A 20557-nucleotide genomic window follows, 5' to 3' on the forward strand; every position below is an offset into this window, starting at 1 on the left:
TGGTCCTCTCTGACTGACCGTTTGTCTGTGGATGGAAAGCAGTGCTGAAATCCAATCTTGTACCCATAGCAGCTTGCAGACTCCGCCAAAATCTGGAGGTGAACTGAGGTCCTCTATCTGATACAATCGACACTGGAACTCCATGCAGCTTGACTATCTCATTCACATACACCTGCGCTAGCTTGTCCACAGAATAGTTACTCCTGACTGGAATGAAGTGGGCAGATTTAGTGAGTCTATCCACAATCACCCATATGGAGTCTAGCCTGTTGGACGTCGCCGGTAACCCCACTACAAAATCCATAGCTATGTTCTCCCATTTCCACTCTGGAATCGGCAGTGGGTTAAGCATTCCAGCCGGCTTCTGGTGTTCTAGCTTCACCCTTTGACATGTCTCGCAGGCTGACACAAACTGTGCCACTTCCCTCTTCATTGCTGGCCACCAATACACCCTTCTCAGATCTTGATACATCTTAGTGGCTCCAGGGTGAACGCTATACCGTGCATTATGAGCTTCCCTCATAATGTCTTCCTTTAAACTGCTATCATCTGGTACACATAATCTCTTACCATGACGAAGAATCCCCTCACTGTCAAATCTGAACGCTGCACTGTTGCCAGACTGAACAGTCCTGGCAATTTTCACTAACTCAGGATCTTCGTGCTGTTTCAGAGCCACTTGCTCTAGAAACACTGGTGTAACTCTCATCTGTGCAATCAAAGCACCTGTACCAGATAACTGCAACTGAAGCCCTTCATCCATGAGTCTGTAAAAGTCCTTCACCACCGGTCTTCTCTCTATTGCAATGTGGGATAAACTGCCAAGTGACTTCCGGCTTAAGGCATCAGCTACAACATTAGCCTTACCCGGATGATATTGGATCTTACAATCGTAATCACTGAGCAATTCTACCCACCGTCTCTGCCTCAAGTTTAACTCTCTCTAACTCAAGATGTGCTGCAGGCTCTTATGATCCGTATAGATCTCACACTTTACCCCATAGAGGTAATGCCTCCACATCTTAAGTGCAAAGATAACAGCGGCCATCTCCAGATCGTGTGTCGGATAGTTCAGCTCGTGCTTCTTAAGCTGTCTAGAAGCATACGCTATCACTTTGTCATTCTGCATTAACACACAACCTAATCCCACTCGGGATGCATCACAGAACACTATGAACTCATCATCACTGTTCGGCAGAGCTAACACCGGTGCTGAAGTTAACCGTCTCTTTAACTCTTCAAAACTCTCATCACAATCCTCTGACCATACGAACTTCTGATTCTTCCTGGTCAGTCTGGTCATAGGAGCAGCTATCTTCGAAAAGTCCTGAACGAACCTCCGATAGTAGCCTGCCAAACCTAGAAAACTCTTGATCTCTGTCACTGTCGTGGGTATAGGCCAATTGGCTACTGCCTCTACCTTCTTGGGATCTACTGTTATTCCTTCCTCTGATACGACATGTCCCAAAAAGGCAATGCTCCTTAGCCAGAACTCACACTTGGAGACCTTGGCATACAAGCCATGCTCTCGCAAGGTTTGCAAAACTAGTCTCAGATGCTGGGCATGCTCCTCCGCATTCCTGGAGTACACCAAGATATCATCTATAAAGACGATCACAAAACGATCCAAGTACTCCCGGAAAACCCTGTTCATGAGATCCATGAATGCTGCAGGGGCATTAGTCAACCCGAACGGCATCACTAGGAACTCATAATGCCCATATCTGGTTCGGAAAGCAGTCTTGGAAACATCTCCTTCCCTGATCTTTAACTGGTGGTATCCGGATCTCAGATCTATCTTCGAAAAATAACCTGCTCCTGACAGTTGGTCGAATAGATCATCGATCCTGGGTAAAGGATACTTGTTTTTGATAGTAACTTTGTTCAACTGTCTGTAGTCGACACAAAGTCTAAGAGGTCCATCCTTCTTTCTGACAAATAATACTGGAGCACCCCAGGGTGAGGTACTCGGGCAGATGAAACCCTTAGCTACCAAATCCTGTAACTGCTCTTTCAACTCTCTCAACTCTGCTGGTGCCATCATGTAGGGAGGAATAGAGATCGGTCTGGCACTGGGCATCAACTCTATCTCGAACTCTATTTCCCTATCAGGTGGTAGTCTTGGAAGCTCTTCAGGAAACACATTTGGGAAGTCTCTAACAACTGGTACTGAGGATGGTTCCCTAACCTGACTGTCTAGCTCTCTCACATAAGCTAGGAACCCCTGACAACCCTTCCTCAACATCCTATGAGCCTGGAGGGCTGATATCAAACCCCTAGGTGTCCCTCTCCTGTCTCCTCTGAAGACACACTCTGACCCATCCTGGTCTCTGAGACTCACTACCTTGTCCCTGCAGTGCAAGGTAGCACTATAGGTAGATAACCAATCCATCCCTAGAATGACATCAAAATCTGTCAACTCTAGAACCACAAGGTCAGCTGGAAGGCATCTATCCTCTATAAACACTGGACTGAACTGACAGACTGACTCTGCCAATGATGGGTCACATCTAGGTCCACTGACCCAGAGAGGACACGCTAACTCGGATACAATCAACCCCAATCTCTCTGCGGCTCTAGAAGAAATGAAAGAGTGAGAAGCATCGGGGTCCATCAAAGCATACACCTCTGAACACCCAATGATGAGCTTACCTGACACCATTGTGTTCGAAGTGTCTGCCTCCTGTTGCGTCATGGTGAAAATCCATGCTGGAGCTGACGGACCTGCACCTCGGGAACCCATCCCTGATGAAGAGGCTGCCCCTCTTCCTCTACCTCTGCCACTGCTTGGTGGACGGACTGAAGCTGCTGACTGTACAACACTACCTGAGGTCATCTGCTGGGATGGTGCAACCAAAGTCGCCTGAGGACATTCCCGTGCATAATGTCCCTCCTGCCCACATCTATAGCAGGCTGTAGATCCCAACATACAAGCTCCTCTGTGCGGTTTCCCACACCTATTACAAACTGGAAGATCTGTGCCAGAGCTGGAGCCGCTACTCATGCCCAGACCCGTCTTAATCATGCTCCAAAACTTGCCTCTCTTTCCTCTGAATTTATCCCATCTCGTTTTGCTCGCACTTGCCGTACCAGAAGCCTATGCCTTTGCTTGCTTGACTACTCCCTGACTGATGGCACTGGCCTCCATCTTTCTAGCAGCATCCACAATGGAGTGGAAACTCTCCTTCTCCGCATGAAGAATCAAAGAGAAATACCTGGGATGAAGCCTTGTGGCATATCTCTTTGCCTTCTTCTGATCCGTATCATACGCCTGACCCACGTATGGTAACAATTCCAGGAACTTATCTGTATACTCATCAACGCTCATCTCCTCCGTCTGTCTCAACTGCTCAAACTCCACAACCTTTAGCTCCCTAGAACTGTCAGGGAAAGCCCACCCAGCAAATTCGTTGGCGAACTCTTCCCATGTCATACTGTCTATTCTGGGGTCCACATAGTTCTTGAACCATTCTCTGGCTTTCTTGCATTTTAAAGTGAACCCTGCCATCTCTATGGCCCTGCTCTCATCTGCTCCCAACTCACTTGTTATCATTCTGACTGCACTGAGATACTCAAAGGGATCATCTCCCGTATTGAATTTAGGAGCATCCAACTTTAAGTACTCAGTCATCTTCACCTTAGTTCCCCCTGAAGAACTGGGTTGTGCTTCAACAACAGGGGCTACTGGTTCAGGTGGTGGTGGTGGAGGTACTGTTTCTCTAGCTTCAGGCGATGCTGAACTTGGCTGAAAAGGTGGGGGTGGATACATCTGATATGGTGGATAAAAGGAAGGATAGGGCATATAGGGCATGTAGGGTGGATATGGGGCAAAGCTGGAGTAATCCGACGTGCCTCCCATCGGATACCCTGGGCCCTGTGGAAAAGGTGGATAGCCAAACCCCGAGGCCTATATGCCTCCCTGGGACTCCCCCATACCTTCTTCTGACCTTCCTACACCCATGCTTACATCTCTACTCTGATCCTCCTCCACAACAACTCTCTCTTCTTCTGATCTTCCCCCTCTGCCTATTCCTCTTCTGCTTTCGTCAGAAGACCTTCGAGGGTCTCTTGACGTTCCCTCCCTGCTTGACCTATGAGTCCTTGCCCTTGGCAATCCAGGAGGACGAGCAGCTGTACCCTCACTCTCAGGTGGGACTCCAGTCAATCTCGCGGATCGACGAGTTCCTCGCATCTTACCTCTCTCTGGAAACAACACATAACAAAGCACATAAGCAACACATAGAGGAAAACAACACATGCAGCATGACATTGCACATCATCAGATAGACAGGACTAACATCCTATCCTAGTGGACATGTTTTCCTATTGTGCTTGACCCACTAAACCTCTATGAGCCCAACTCTAGCTCGATAGGTCCGACCATGTGAACCTAGGGCTCTGATACCAATCTGTAACAGCCCGAAAACCGAACTGCTACCGGCACTAGGATCCAGATCGACTTAAGGTCGCCGGGACCCGTAGTAAGCCTGCTATACTGTCTGTGTACCTGTGAAATCCCATACATGAGCATACATTTTCTGTGAAACCATTAAAACTTGTCTTTCCTCCAGGGCTTAACCTGTGCATGCACTATATCTGGTCTATCAACTCATAGTGTTAAGCCTGGTTTTCTCATAGACATCATCAATAAAGGAAACATACATACAGAAACTGACCATGTATATACAACAAGGGATTACAACTCTCTAAGTCAAGCACAAGTCTATACACTGTACACTATCTCGTTATACAATTTCATGTCCATACTAGCTATTACATCACTTTTCTTCTTCCAAACCCTGCTGGACTCCCTCTGGACTCTGAACCTGCAAATCTGGGGGATAGGGGAGAGGAATGAGCTATACAAGCCCAATGAGCAGAACTATAAAACATGAGTTGAAAACATGATCTCATGGAATGCACTACATCACATCATCTCAGGGATCAGACATGACCACCAACAATCCCACTCAAGGATGCCTGACCTAGCCAGGTCTTACAACCTCCGTCTGCCTGGCCCGGCCAGGTCTTACACTCTGCCTGCCTCGCCCAGGTCTTACACTCTGCCTGCCTCGCCCAGCCAGGTCTTACTATCTCTGCTGCCTGATCTAATCAGGTCTTACCTACAGATGGCTGCCTGGCCCGGCCAGGTCTTATAACAGAGTTTGGGCTATTGGAGTCGCCTTGGTCTATCCACAGCCTCATACGCATCGTATTATGCAATGCATCATATTCGTGAAACTAATGCAATCATCCTACTAGACTCATTATGATGCATGATATATGCTCAAAGCAGTTTAAGTCTGAAAAGAGAAGTTCCATTCACCTCTGGCTGACTATGTACTAACTCTGCAGGTTCTGAAACCGTGCTCACTGCTGACTTCCCTGATTCCTCTGGTCCGTTCCTACACAAATGAGGGACCAAACTAACTCAAGACCATCTCTAAGAAACTCCCCAAAAACCCTCTAAACGATCCCCAAAAAATCACATAAAACATGCAAAAGAAAGCTGGACAGGGCACCTTCGGCGGCAGGTTTGGCGGCCGAAACCCCTCTCCAGAGACGAAACTCATGCATGTTCGGCGGCACCTTCGGCAGCCGAAAGTCTCGTCCAGAGACGAAACTCAACCTTCGGCGGCACTTTTGGCGGCCGAACCTTGCCTCCAGAGACGAAAGTCCCAAGCTTCGGGGGCAAGCTTTTGCAGCCGAAACTGCCTCCACAAGGGGTTCGGCGGCCGAACCTTCCTTCGGCGGCCGAACCTGGTTTTGCCCGATGGGCAGAACCCTGCTCTGTTTCATGCAAACTTTGCCCAAAAACCTACAACATGAATATCAACTACTCCCAACTAGCACATACACAGATATATATGCACAAAGGGGTCTCAAACTATCCTAAAACCCCAAACAAACATAGCACATAACACTTAAACGTGCTTGAACATCAAAGACCACCAAAAAACCTCACCTAAACCTAATCATGCATACTACCCCTCACCCTTTCATAAAAACTTGAAAAATCACCAAAGAAGTTCAGGATCCACCCTTACCTCCTTAAGAACTTGAGGATGAGTGATCCTAACGTGGAGATCTGAAGAAAACCTCTTCCAAAACTCCAAACTTCCAAACTTGCTATTTTTGCTCAAAACCTTCAAAACACACCACAACTCTTAAAACCCTTGAAAGATTTGGTGAAAAACATAGAAAACATGAAAGTCAACTTGGGAGAGGCTGGAACTCACCTCTGGCTGCAAGTGGAGGAGAAATATCCTCCTTCCACCGACCTTTGGCCCTTTTATAGGTGGCTGGCCAGACCACCTTCGGCAGCCGAACGTGAATCCGAAACCATGCAATGTTCGGCGGCCGAACCTTTGCATTTTCCCTTATTGCTTTTCTTTCAAAACTCATTTCCTTTCACACGTAAAAACATTCAAAACCTCTTTAAAACACACCTGAAAACATATGTCTTACCCTTCTCGAGGGTTCCGACACCCGAGATTCCACCAGATGACAGGAATTTCGAGACCGGACTCGAGCCGGGTATTACAATATGTGTTTCTAAATTGTGGAAAATAAATTCTATTTATAATTGAAAAAAGAGACGTTGAAGCTGTTAGAAAAATCAGTAAAGACAATAGCCATAAAATTTTTAACAGATTTATAAATCTCAAGAAGTTTGTTTGAAAATCTCACAATAGTTATAAATAATTTTGACTGAGTAAAAAATAGGCATTTACATATAAGGTTTTAAAAATTAAATAAAAGAAAAATAAAAATTTCACAGCCCTATTTATTTGCACGCGCAGGAGGGGGTGAATCAATGGATTTGAATTGAAATTAGTTTTTTGGTCCAAACCCATGTGCACGAGCCTTACTCCTCTTGCTTGCTTTTTACAAGCACAATAACAAAAAAACATTTTATAAACCAAAGAAAATATTTTTTATGTGGGACAAAAAGCTTTTGAGATATTATAACTTTTACAACAATCTCCCTCATATTTCAAAAGATTTTTTTTTTGCTGGGTTTAAGTTTTGATTAAATATGCTTCGAATCTGGTGTCTTCTAGACTATGGACCAATGCTAGACTGATAAGACATAACATACAAAGTAATTGGTGAAGTTCTTGCTTCTATGACCAAGTACTCTTTTTATAGGCTAAAGTCTCATTAATCACATTACACTCTATAATTTTTGCTGTTAACGCTGTTTTGCGCTAAATAGATCATGCGCGCGTCTGATAGTTCATAAGTGCTCTAGAGATTATGCTACAATCTCATAGATACGGCCCCACAACTACAATTATATAGGTGATACAATCAAGTGTATACTACAATTTATACACCACCCATAAGGGATATGATTATCATTAAGAGCTTTAGCTCATCCTCTCATTTAATGCAGCCTAATACTTCTCACACCATAGGAAGGGATAATGACAAATAGTACTAGCAGAACTAACAAGTGACATTATTACCCATATGAATCTTTTTTATGGGATCTCCAATCACAAAGGTTAAATTTCAATCACAAAGATTAAATTTCTATCACTGTTAATTTCAAATTGGCTCAAGTCTCATTTTCCTTGATGTCTCATTTATTAATTTTCTTCCTACAGATTTAATGAGAGGATCGGTCAAATTCACTTTTAATTTCATATAATCAATGAAAATAGTGCTATCTTTCAATAGCTACTTAATTACATTATTTCTTAAACAAATATGTCTATTCTTACCATTGAAATTTTTATTCTTTGTAATGGCTATTGTCGCTTGGCAATCACAATGCATTGACACAGATGGTGTTGGTTTTATTCCTAATAGAATATTTGTAAGAAGCTTCTTAGCCATTTAGTCTCAGTTCCAGCTAATTCTAGAGTAATAAACTCTATCTCCATGGTGCTAATTAGCAATGATAGTTTGTTTGGTTGATTTTCAAGTAATTACACCACCTCTTAGAGTAAATACATAACCACTAATAGATTTTATCTCATTTGGATATGAAATCTAGTTAGCATCACTATATCCTTCTAATATAGTGAAAAATCTACTATATAAGATATCATAGTTCATGGTACCTCTCAAATATTTCATTAGTCTACCTAATGCAGCCCAACATTAGTCTACCTAATGCAGCCCAATGATTGTCATTTGGATTATGCGTATACCTACTTAATCTACATACATCATAAGCTATATCAGATCGTGAAAAACTCATTAAATGTAATAGACTCCCAATGATCTATGCATATTCAGATTAAGTAAGAGGGTCTCCTCTATTTTTCTTTAATTGAGAGTTAGGATCATAAAAGGTACTCATTGGTTTGACATCAAAATCTCCAAACTTCTTTAGAAGTTTCTCAATGTAATACTCTTGTGATAGTATTATAATATCATTCTTCCTTATGATTCTAACACCCAAAATCACATTTGCTTCACGCATGCATTTTATATCAAATTTAGAGGTAAGAAAAGGTTTTGTTTATAAAATATATCATAACTCGTACAAAAAAAAGCATATGATCCACATATAAACAAATAATCACAAATTCACCATTTCTAAATTTTGCATATACACACTTATCAACTTCAACAAAAGAAAAACCATCATTCAATAAAATTTGATCAAATTTCTCATGCCATTGTATAGATGTTTGTTTTAAACCACATAAGAATTTAAGAAGTTTGCAAAAGTTTTTTTGACCAAAAATAACACAATTATTAGGTTGTATCATATAAATTTATTCTTTCAAGTCTCCATTTAAAAAAGCTATTTTAACATCTATTTAATAAATAACAAGTTTATATATAGAGGCTAAAGCAATTAATACTGTAATAGAAAAAATTCTAGCTATAGGAGCAAATGTGTCAAAATAATCTATATCTTATTTATTAGAAAAATCTTTTATCACTAATTTTGCTTTATATTTTTCAATTGACCCATCTGGGTTATATTTTCTTTTAAAAATCTATTTACAACCAATAAGTTTAACTCTTAGAGGCAAATCTACTAAAATTCAAGTACCATTTTGAATAATAGAATCAATTTTAACTTTAATTTCTTCTTTCCAGAAAAGAGTTTCAGAAAAATTAATAGCATTAAAAAAAATTTATAGGATCATTTTCAACCAGATAAGTGTAAAAGTCATTTCCAAAATAAGTCTCTTTTCTTTATCTTTTATTTTTTCTTAAATCTTCATTATTATTTTCAAAACCATTTTCATAATTATCTTCATTAGGTGTATGAGAAATTTTCTCAATTTTTAAAGAGAAAAAACATATTCTAGACATTCAGCATTTTTTTGTTTTAAGTATAGTATTACAATCAAGTACGTCACTTTTCAAAATAAAAAATCTATATATAACATTATATTCAGCATAACCTATAAATATACAATCAGAGGTTTTTGAACCTATTTTTCGTTATTAGCGTCAGGAAGCACTACTTTAGTAAGACACCCCCACACTTTTAAATATTTTAAATTAGAGTATAATTTTTTCAAAGTTTATAAGGTGCTTTACCAGTTTTTTTATAGGGTATTCTATTTTATATATGACGAGCAGATAATAAATATTTCCCCAAAGATTATTAGGTGATGAAGAACTTATTAATAAAGAATTTATCATTTCTTTTAACATTCTATTTTTCCTTTCCGTTACTCCATTGGATTCAGGTGAATAAGGTGAATTAAATTCATGAATTATTCCTTTTTTTTCACAAAAGTTATTAATAAGATATATTTACCACCTGTATCTGATCTAATCCTTTTTATTTTTCTATTTAATTGATTTTCTACTTCAGCTTTATATATTTAAAACATATAAGGCTTCATCTTTGTTTCTAAAAAAATATACTTTAGTATATCTAGAATAATTATCAATAAAAGTTATATAATATTTTTTACCATCTCTAGTCATAGTTTGTTTTAAATTTTCCAAATCTGTGTGTATTTAACTAATCAATTCAAATTCATAGTAGTTGGATATGATTTCTTGTTAATTTAGATTCTGCATAAATCAAATATTTATTTAAATATGTATTACTAATACCGGATATTACCCAAGATCTTACATTGTTTTAATATAAAAAACACTAACATGTTCTAATCTAGCATGTCATAAATCAAAAGAATCAATCAAGTAAGCAAAAGAAGATGCATTTTCATTCATTATTACAGAAATATTGAGAACAAAGAGTCTCTAATTACAATAACATTTTCCGACAAAAATACCATTTTTAGTCAGTACAATTTTGTCTAACTCAAAAGATACCTTAATCCTAACCTTTCCCAATAGAGCTATAAAAATTAAATTAGCTTTCATTTTAGGTACATGAAGAACTTCATTAAGTGTCATGGTCTTGCCCAATGTGAGTTTGAGAAAAACCTTCTCTTTACCAAGAACACTTACAGTCCTAAAGTCATCTAAATACACATGTTTTTCTCATTCCCCTAAAGTAGTGTAGGAGGTAAACACATTTCTATTTATACAGATATGCTTAGTAGTACTAAAGTCTACTATCCATTCTTGCACATTTATTACAAGAAAACTTTGAGAAATGACTACAGAAATAATGTCATCTCCTTCAACTAAATTTATTTTTGGTTTAGGAGGATTGTCATTTATCACTCGTTTTCTGCACTGAGATGTATAATGACTTGACTTACCACATACAAAATAATGTCCTTTCTTTTTTAAAGGTGGAATTATTAAATTTAGGCGTATAATTAGATTTCTTATTAATATACCTCTTATTTGATTTGTGCGCTTTTTCTTGTACAAGATTTACTCTTTAGCTAACTCTTTTCCTTTTGCAGCTTTGAGTTCCCTCCTATTTGTATCTTCCATGATGATGTGGGTGATGAGATCCGACAGTGTAAATTGCTTATGCTTGTGTTTCAGTTGTTACTTGTAGTCACTCCAAGAATTTGGTAATTTTTCTATCAGTGGTCCAACAATAGATTCATCTTGTAGAATGATATTTTCAGCTCTAAGATCCTCCAGAAGTTTATGGTACTCATTGATTTGCATTTTGATATCTTTTTCTTCAATCATTTCTCATTTATAAAAATTGCCAATTAAAATTTTTTGTTTTCCAGTATTCTCAGCAGTATATTTAAGGTTCATTAAATCTCATATTTTTTTGGCTTCTTTGTAAGAGCAGTAGACATCAAATAGATCGTTAGAAAGAGTACTAATTATTGTATGCCTACATATCTTGTTAGAGGAGGCCTAAATTTCATGCAATTTTCGATCAACAGCAAGAGCAGGCCTTGATCCTATGAGTGCTGAAGCTACGCCACGCATGTCTAAGTATTGAAAAAATTATTGCCATCTTTTGAAATTCTGACTCGAGAAGACTTCAATCTTGGAAATGTCATGAAAAGGTTTGGCATATGGAACAGTAGGCAAAAGTGACCCACCCTTTGCAGTAGTAGGAAGCGTGGCGACAGGAAAGTTGTTGGCATAGCAGAATCAAAAGTAATGACAGTGTCATTCGAAGCAGGCACGTTTGGTTTCATTTATTTAATAATAATTAAGATTGTTAAAAAAATGAAAAAGAAAAATGTAGTCTTAATTGTGCATTGCATTATTCTTAAGAATTATTTAGTAACTCCTCAGGATTAAACAGACTCTTCTGAAGGAATTCAGGATTAGAACAGCAAGATGATCAAAGTAACCCAGTAGAACAGAGAAAGGAAGAGAGAAATGAGAAAGGCATATGTGTTTTTGAATTGTGAAAAATGAAGTCTATTTATATTTAAAAAAGAGATGTTGGAGCTGTTAGAAAAATTAGTAAAGCTAATAATCATAAAATTTTTAACAGATTTATAAATCTCAAAAAATTTATCGGAAAATCTCACAAAATCTATAAACAATTTTGACGAAGTAAAAAATAACCGTAAATGAAAAATAAAAATTTTACAGCTCTATATCGCATATACAAGGAGGCGAATTAATGGATTTAAACTAAAATTGATTTTTCGGTCTAAACCCATGCGCAAACCTTACCCTCTTACTTTGTTTGTACAAATCCAATAATAAAAATCTATTTATAAATCAAAGAAAATGTTTGTATTTTATTCTACAAGTCCAATAATAAAAAACTATTTATAAATCAAAAAAAATATTTATATTTTTTCTATGTAGAATAAAAATTTTTAAGATATAATAACTTTTACAACTGCTGATTCATTTGAAGAATTTGGATGCTTTCATTCTAAAAATGGCACTTGTTTAAGCAATGTGCATTGAGTAAAGAATAAAAAATGGGATTATTTATTATTTTATTTTAATATTATAATTTAATATTTTTCTATATTTTATATTTAAACTTAAACAATCAAATTTTATTAATGGTAAAATTCTTAATTAGTTATAATTTTATTTTAAATGTTAATTGATACATAATTTTTAAGTAGTAATTTATATAATTTTATTATATATTTATAGTGAAGGAAATTTTAAATAACTATATCCCATAAGATGTGATTTTACATGTTAAAATTTATAAGCCAACTTTTGTACAATAAAATATAAAAATAAGAATAATAATTAAAAAAAAAAAAATATTGCACATGTCACTCTGTGATAATATATAAAGCACAAGCTTGAACAGATCAAGACAGATATACGTCTCAAATATAGATATTGTATACTATAGCAACTTAAGACCCATTGGTCCGGTCAGAGTTAATTGAGCATTCCATCGATAAACTCCGTCCCGCTACCAACCCAATCATCATTCGTTCCAAATTCATGTCTATCAGTCATACTAAATTTTAAATATGCGAATTAATAGGGTTGAGCATTGTTTGGTTAGAATCGAAATAACTACCGAATCGATTTAATTTAATAATTTAGTTCAGTTTTAAAATAAAATCGATTCGATTCGATTTTAATTTTTAAAATTTTGAATTGGTCAGTTCGGTTTAGTTTTAAAGACAAAATAGTTCGGTTGAATCGAACCGATCGAATTTAACCTTAAACACTGCGTTTTATTATAGGATTATATCATTTCGGCACACTTTTCAGTTCTCATCCCGTATACAGCCACTGACCTTCATCTCTCTCAGACCAAATCTCTTCTCTCCATCCTTCGCGTCTTCAGTCCTACGGCCACAGCCACCCACTCCAATCGTCAGTCCCACAGTCATTCACCGGCCACCCACCCACTCGCCAAAGCCAGAGTCTTTTCTCTCCATCCTTCGTCGCTTCAGTCCCGCAACCACAGCCACCCACCAATATTAGACAAGAAAAATATAGTTCTAGTCAATTAAGTATTAATTAGCCAATTAATGAATCATTTGAAAAGTGTGTCAAAATAAAACAATAATCCTTTTTAATATAATAGACAACACAGACGTATTTAGTTTGACCACGTGTGTATATATCTCATTGAATGAGAACATAATCACTTTTTTCTGTCTTTGAAAATACTTTTTGTTCACTTACAACTAAAAAACTTAGTCTCTACAAAATATATTACACAGCTCCATTACTTCTTTATTTATGATTCGACCAAAAACAAGAGTTCATTTACTCTTCTGAGGCTCTCATAACCTTACCAAGTGTTACGATTATATCATCCTCAGATCTAACCTCATCACTCTGTAAGTATTGTTATTAATAAAGGGGAAATTTTTGTAAATCCGCTTCTAAGGAGTGGATCATTTGCAAGTAAAATAACGTGATTTGAGTTAGAATTAAGTTTATTGATAAAAAAAATCCTGTATTTTAATTATAAATAGTTTGATGCAGGGCTATTATCATATTTTATTTTCATTGATGAAAATTTATTATTTGATTTTTATATTATGAAAAATATATTAATTAATTTTTTAATTTTAAAAAATACATTAAAATATTTTTTATATTTTAAAAATTCTATCTACTACTCATTTCATTAATTTTAATTATTAGATATTATAAAAAGGGTTTAAAAGTTGAGAGAATAATTAATAATTTTTTTAAAAAAATAAAAAGTTAATTAATGAATTTTTTAAAATTACAAGTATTAAATAGTAAAATATTTAATTGTCAAAATTAATGAAATGAACTAATTAATAAATTTTTTAAAATATCAGACATTTTAATGTATTTTTTTAAAATTGAGAAACCAACTAATAAGTTTTTTTATAACATAAAATACTAAATAATAATTTTTTTCTATTTTAAAATATAGTAAGGGAAAGAATTTTATCGTTTCACTTCAAAATATCCTTTAAAATAAATAAATAAAAAAAAAAAGAAATTATGAACAAAGTGATCGTTTGATGATTGATTTTATTTTAAATGATTTATTACAAATGAAGCCTCTAATTTTGCATGCTACTCCCTTGGTACATCAAAGCAGATTGCTGCAAATTTTTATTTTAGATTGGTATGGTATATCTTTACATGTCTGTTTCAATCTAAAGACAGACAAACACCCATCTTTGTATTAAGCATTACATTTTTTCAATAGTTTCTACTAATAGACTGTAGATTCATATAATTAAAAATATATATATATTATTTAATCTCAACCCATATAGTATATGAAAATTCATCGATTAATTTTTTAATTTTTAAAAATATATTAAAATATTCTAAAATTTTTAAATATTTATTAGTTATTTTTTTTATTAATTTTAATCATTAAATATTATAAAAGAATCTAAAATATTTTTAATAAAAAAAAGTAATTACTAAATATTTTTATAAAATATTTTTTTATACCACAAATTAAATAGTAAATCATTTTAACAATTAAAATTAATAAAATAATTATTATTAAATTTCAAATATGTTTAAATATATCTTTTCAAATCAAAAAATCAATTAGTGATCGTTTCTATGTGAACTAAATAATAAATTTTCCTAAAACTCCCAAACGTTATTGGTTAATAGTATAGACATCCAAATAGGAACATATTAAGCACGCAGAACAATCCTTGTAAGATAACCAAATTATGATACAAAACACTCTACTCCTTATTTGACGCCAAACTTCCCACATATTTCCCAATTTTCTCCAACATAAGCATATTTCATCACAACTTCAACCATTCTAAGCAAGGGCATAGTCCCCAGCAAAACCTAGCAGGATAGTAGTCCTTCAAGTAGACCTCCCTGCTAAAACCAATTATGTAGAAACTAAAGGAACGTCCACGATGAGCCATGGTCACACGTGTCACTGGCACCACAGAGATGATATGCCTCTCGCATATGACCCTCGCAGTAGGAGGTACAGAAGCCCTCTCTGCTATTACTTCAGATGAAAATTTATTAAGGAAGAATGAGTCTGCGAAAAAGGCTGGAGTACACTGATATGCTTGAGTGTTGCACAACTGGATCCCTCTAGCTCTGTGAAAAACGTCGTCCGGAACTGATGCCGCTCCACTTGTTGCGCTAACTTTTCGAGTTGAAAGTGTTCTCCTATTAACAGCAAGAATTTATATCCATTACGATTTTTTAATGCTACTTGTAGAAATGCAACAGTAAAAAATGCATCTCTCTTTCCTTGGTAGAGCAACTCATATGGTGAAGGCACTCCGGCATTAACATAGGGAAATACCATTCACAGAACCCCAAAGATCAAGACCAAATTCACAAGATGGGCAGTAACTAATCCCGAATTTCCAAGTCACCCACATCATTTGAGACGATATGGACGTGGGAGATTTAATGAAGATAGCACTACTTTATGAATCATAACTAAAAGTTCATTTATCATTAAGGTATAGTAAATAATATTTTCTTGATGCTTTGCTGATGCCTTCAAACCTTGTACATCCATCAATAGAAAGTGCTAAACATGGCAGATAAAAGTTCAGAAACAAGCATAACCTTGATAAAAAGGATATTCAAACAAAGTCAGAACATGAACATATCAGGAGAACAGTATAAATACCATCTAACGACGGCAACACTGCATGTCAAAAGAGAGCCGCTTCCATGACATTTCTGGCATTTTATCAGCCCACGAGATCCACAAGTTGCACAAGGAATCTTCCCCTTGCCAGAACAATTTGTGCATCTGTAAGAGAAAAAATACACATCACAACATACAAAATTCATTATAGCTAACTAGTTCCAATCCCAACTATGAAGGTGCTATATCACTTTCTCAGCGGTAAGAAATGTCAAGTGGGATACCCAATTAGTGATGTTGAACTATAGTTATATTGCTTCTCAGTGAAGTGAAATTTGTGTATTAAAATTAAAATTTCGAACAAACACCACATGGTTTAATACTTAAAACAGGATACCACATTATGTCCAGTAATCATGTCATATAAGGAAAGTAAAGCCAACATGAAAGCAACATACATCGTATCAGATCCATCTCTGTGAGCAATCAAACCCCTTCCATAGCAGGCAGGACATTGCAACATCTGATTCTCCTTATAAAATCCAGGCTCTTGATTGGCATTGCATGTACGACAGATAATATTTCCCCTTCCTTCACAATCTGCAAAACAAATCCAAGGCCGAGTTCAGAAGTCAATAATGACATATGCTAATGAAATACAGAAAACAAGAATACAAGATTATTTCAATAGTCAACCCACACACACACACACAAAAACCTACCAAGACAATTGCCAAGCAAGTTAAAAATCCACATACATTAAGCTAAATGTATTGCAAAATGTCACATATTATCCATATTAAGATCATCACACTACCATCTTCCAGTATCAGTACCTGTGCACTTCTCGATAATTTCAGAATGTGGAATTCTAGCCCTTGTTTCTTTATGAGGCGTGAAGAGAACAGGGAATTGAGATCTTAGATCCAGTTCCCAGACGCCGAGTTCAGGCCCCTTATCCTTTCCATCAATATCTCCACCAATATAAGGCTTTGTTTCTCTTATGGTTTCTCTTTCCTCTATAAACGTGTCTAGAGTTCCAACATATACATTGCAGTCTTCCACTGCATGAATCTTCCAAGTTCGAGCTGGACGGCTTCCCCAACAGCAACGATGACCAACATGATCAATAAGCAACTCCCTTATCTCGACCTCATCCAATATTTGTCTGCATGATATCATTTGGAAATAATGTTGCACTTGGACATTATATGAATATATCTTGACAAAAAATTGCCAAAAAATGTGATACATATGAGTAACCTGCTAAACAAAAGTCTCACTTAAACAAGAACATAGTGTGGAGGAAAATACACCAGGTCTGCTAAAGAAGAAATACTTCTCAAATCCTCAAAAGGAAGGAGGAGGTCGAGAAGTGAAAATTGTGATTAGTTAATTAGATGTCTTATAATCATCAAAATATTCTACCACATTCAAAATTCTTATCCAATTTGATCCTAGTAATAAAATACAAGAATGAGAGTTAAAGCAGAACTTGTTAAATAATCCACATTAATTCATGGCATCTTCTGTTTCTCCAAAGCTTTGCATTTCTGTGGCACAAGCAATTCTGTCTCATGCTGCTCATTACTGCTGTATTAAACACCTATTTTCCCCCCATTTTAACATTATACTAACAGATCTTAACACAATTGACTGATTATATAGCAAGAATATCCCACATAATATATATATATATATATATATATATATATATATATATAATGCAAAAGCTAATACAAAAAACAGAACAGAAATGAAAAAGAAAAAAAAAAAAAGAAAAGGCCACAAGCTCCATGGCGCAAAATCCCATTTTACAAACCAACTGAACTACAGAGTCGCTCCAAATTAAATCAATGCTTAATAACAATGAAGGTGATATCGCCCTTACCCTCGAAAGCCGGTGGCTGTTCCACCATATTCTCCTCCATATCCACCTTGATAAACAATGGCTTGCTCTGCCAAAAAAGAGAAGGGAAAAAAAAGAGAGAGGGGCGTGTAATTTAACATGCATTAAACATAACCGAACCAAATGTGGCTTTGATCAAGTTAATAACGAGAAGACATCAACAATGAATTCAAAACAGATACGGCCACATTTGCCGAAATGACAGCAAGAGAACTCAGTCAACGTCTAACCACTTGAAGAATTTATATTTTATACCATTGGGATCAGGCTCGGGCGAACTGATCAAGGCCGCGTGAAGCGAAGGAGGGTAGTATTCGGAGGCCGCCGCCGATCGAATTTCTTCAACACTGACTTCAGTTCCCCCCAACGAAGCAGTGGGAATTGCTGACCCAGTTCGGCCCACGTACTGATAAGAACTCCACCTCTCGCTTTCTTTATCTCCCAATTCACTTGCTTTCTCTAGTAATCGAATGAGATTGTCAGAGGAAAAAAAAAAAAGGAAAGAATGCTGCTTTATTGGATTAACACAGAAAAATAGAATTATATCATAGAGAGAGTACCTGAAAGCAGAGGCTCCTCCATTTTTGGTCTGCGAGGGAGCAATTCGAAAATCAAGTATTAATAGATGGAAAATCAAGTTCCTTCTCGTTTAAGGAAGAAACCAAAGTCAATGCATTCATATACTAGTATTTCGGATAAGCTTTAACAGGAAGCCGGGTCGGGTCACGCGTTCAATCCCACTGTACCATTTCATACGTACTCTTCCAACATTTAAGGCCAAATTATGCTGCAAACCCTTCAAATTTTAAATAAAAATAATCGTTTTTTTTATGTCTACAAATCTCGCTATTTTTTAATGTTTGGGTTTATATTCATTGTTCAAACTACTTTTAAAATTTATAAGATTTATTTAATATATTTTAATATTTAAAGATTTTATTTATATATAAAATTTTTTAAATGTTTGAGCTTATATTTATTGTTGAACCTACTTTTAAAATTTGTCAAAATTTTATACTTATTTAAAAAAACAGTTTTCCACTAAGGAGATAGTTTATCCCAATACTTTTCTATTGTAGCGTTTTTTTAGTTTTTTTTACATGTTCAATATTTTTTCCGGTGGTGGTTGTATTTTTATTTTTATTTTTATTGTGTTTTTTTATTTTCTTTAATAAAACTTTTTAGATTGAGGGGCTTTTTTATTGGAGGAGCACAAACTTATTTGGTTTGGTTGTAGTGCTTGAGTTTATTGAGAAACAGATGGTGGAATGCTCTAAGAGGCTCTTGCATGTTGTTTATGAGTGTATCTTGAAATTGAATCCCTATGTCGGTAGTTCATTTCTTCCAATAGTGACCTATGCATTTTGAATATTGTCAGTTCTCTCTTGACTATGTTGCATACCAATATGCTTTTTCGGGTGACATCGATGATTGGACTAGTCCTTCTGGAAACATTAGCATCATACGGTTCATGTGGAAACACATGAACCTGCAACACATACATAGCATCCATAGCAGAACATTAATGCACATGCATAAAATCATGGCATTTCACATCATCATGCAAGACAGGACTCGACATCCTATCCTAGTGGACATGATTTTGCCTATGGTGCTTGCCCTTCTATGACCTCTATGAGCCCGACACACTCTAGGTCCGACCATATGAACCTAGGGCTCTCTCTATACTCTATCGGTCAGATCATTTGAACCTAAGGCTCTGATACCAATCTGTAACAGCCCGGAATCCGATACCCCTCTGTAACGGCCCGGACCGCTACCGGCGCTAGGATCCAGATCGGCTTAAGGCCGCCGGGACCCGTAGCAAGCCTATCCTGAACTCTGTGTACCTGATAAATCCCATACATGATCAAACATAAACACTACAAACTGAAAACTTTCCTTCCCCTTATCAAGCTTGACCTGCATGCACTATGTCTGAAAATATAGAACCCACTCTCATAGGGTCAGCATATCACAAGCCAGCCTTGGTTCCACACATTTCTCATCAAGAAACATAAAACATTCAATAAGGATCATGCATAACAAGGGATTAATCATACACTAGGGCAAAGCACAACTCTATCCATTTCATGACATTACATATTTATATATTACATTACAAACTAATCCTTTAATTTACATCATGTCCACTACTCTATTACATAACCAACTCATACTCAGCACTTTGCTGACTCTGACTTCTCATAGCTAACTCTGGCCCTGCAAAACTAGGGTTAGGGAAGAGGGATGAGCTACTAAAGCCCAGTGAGTAGAAACAATGAAAACAGTTCATTAATAATATGCTTTCATGAAATGCGTCACAGTACAAACATTTCACATCTCGGATTGGACATGACCTCAAAACTCCCTCTGTCAGCGCCCGGCCCCCCCAAGGAGCTCACACAGGTCTTTCCTTACTTAACAGATCATGGGCTATTGAAGTCGCCTTGGTCCATCCACATCATCAATAAATAATGCAATGCATCATATTCGTGACTACTAATGCAATCAACCTATTGCATACTCATGGTGCATGAAACATGCTAAAAGTATTTAAGTTCTCAAGTTAAAATATTAAGTTTCGTTCTCCTCACCTCTGGCAGACGCTGGACTGACTCTGCAACAGCTAACACTGATGGCCTCCTCGGTCCCTCGGGTCCGATCCTACACAGGTGGACTCGAATGAGGTGCCAAACACACTCTAAACAACTCATAAACAACTCCCCAAAAACCTCCTAAAACATCCTGAAGCATGCATGGAAAACAAGCAAAGAAAAGCTGGACAAGGCATCTTC

At 36.5% G+C, this 20557-nt stretch overlaps 1 protein-coding gene across 2 annotated transcripts; it reads right to left on the reverse strand.

Annotated features, from left to right (window-relative positions):
* Window positions 1-14861: 14861 nt before the first annotated feature.
* LOC110621154 (protein SSUH2 homolog) lies at window positions 14862-18468 on the reverse strand. Of its 2 annotated transcripts, XM_021765274.2 has the most exons (7): window positions 18320-18468; window positions 18015-18218; window positions 17742-17808; window positions 16687-17018; window positions 16309-16450; window positions 15890-16015; window positions 14862-15414 (listed from the first exon to the last, which is right to left on the reverse strand). In XM_021765274.2, exons 1-7 carry the CDS (start codon window positions 18339-18341, stop codon window positions 15030-15032), a joined length of 1278 nt encoding a protein of 425 aa, XP_021620966.1. In that variant the 5' UTR covers window positions 18342-18468; the 3' UTR covers window positions 14862-15029. The 2 variants fall into 2 exon arrangements, with proteins under 2 accessions (XP_021620966.1, XP_043815256.1); XM_043959321.1 differs by lacking the exon at window positions 15890-16015.
* Window positions 18469-20557: the final 2089 nt, after the last annotated feature.

This window comes from Manihot esculenta, chromosome 8 (genome assembly GCF_001659605.2).
Source record: "Manihot esculenta cultivar AM560-2 chromosome 8, M.esculenta_v8, whole genome shotgun sequence".
Lineage (NCBI taxonomy): Eukaryota > Viridiplantae > Streptophyta > Magnoliopsida > Malpighiales > Euphorbiaceae > Manihot > Manihot esculenta.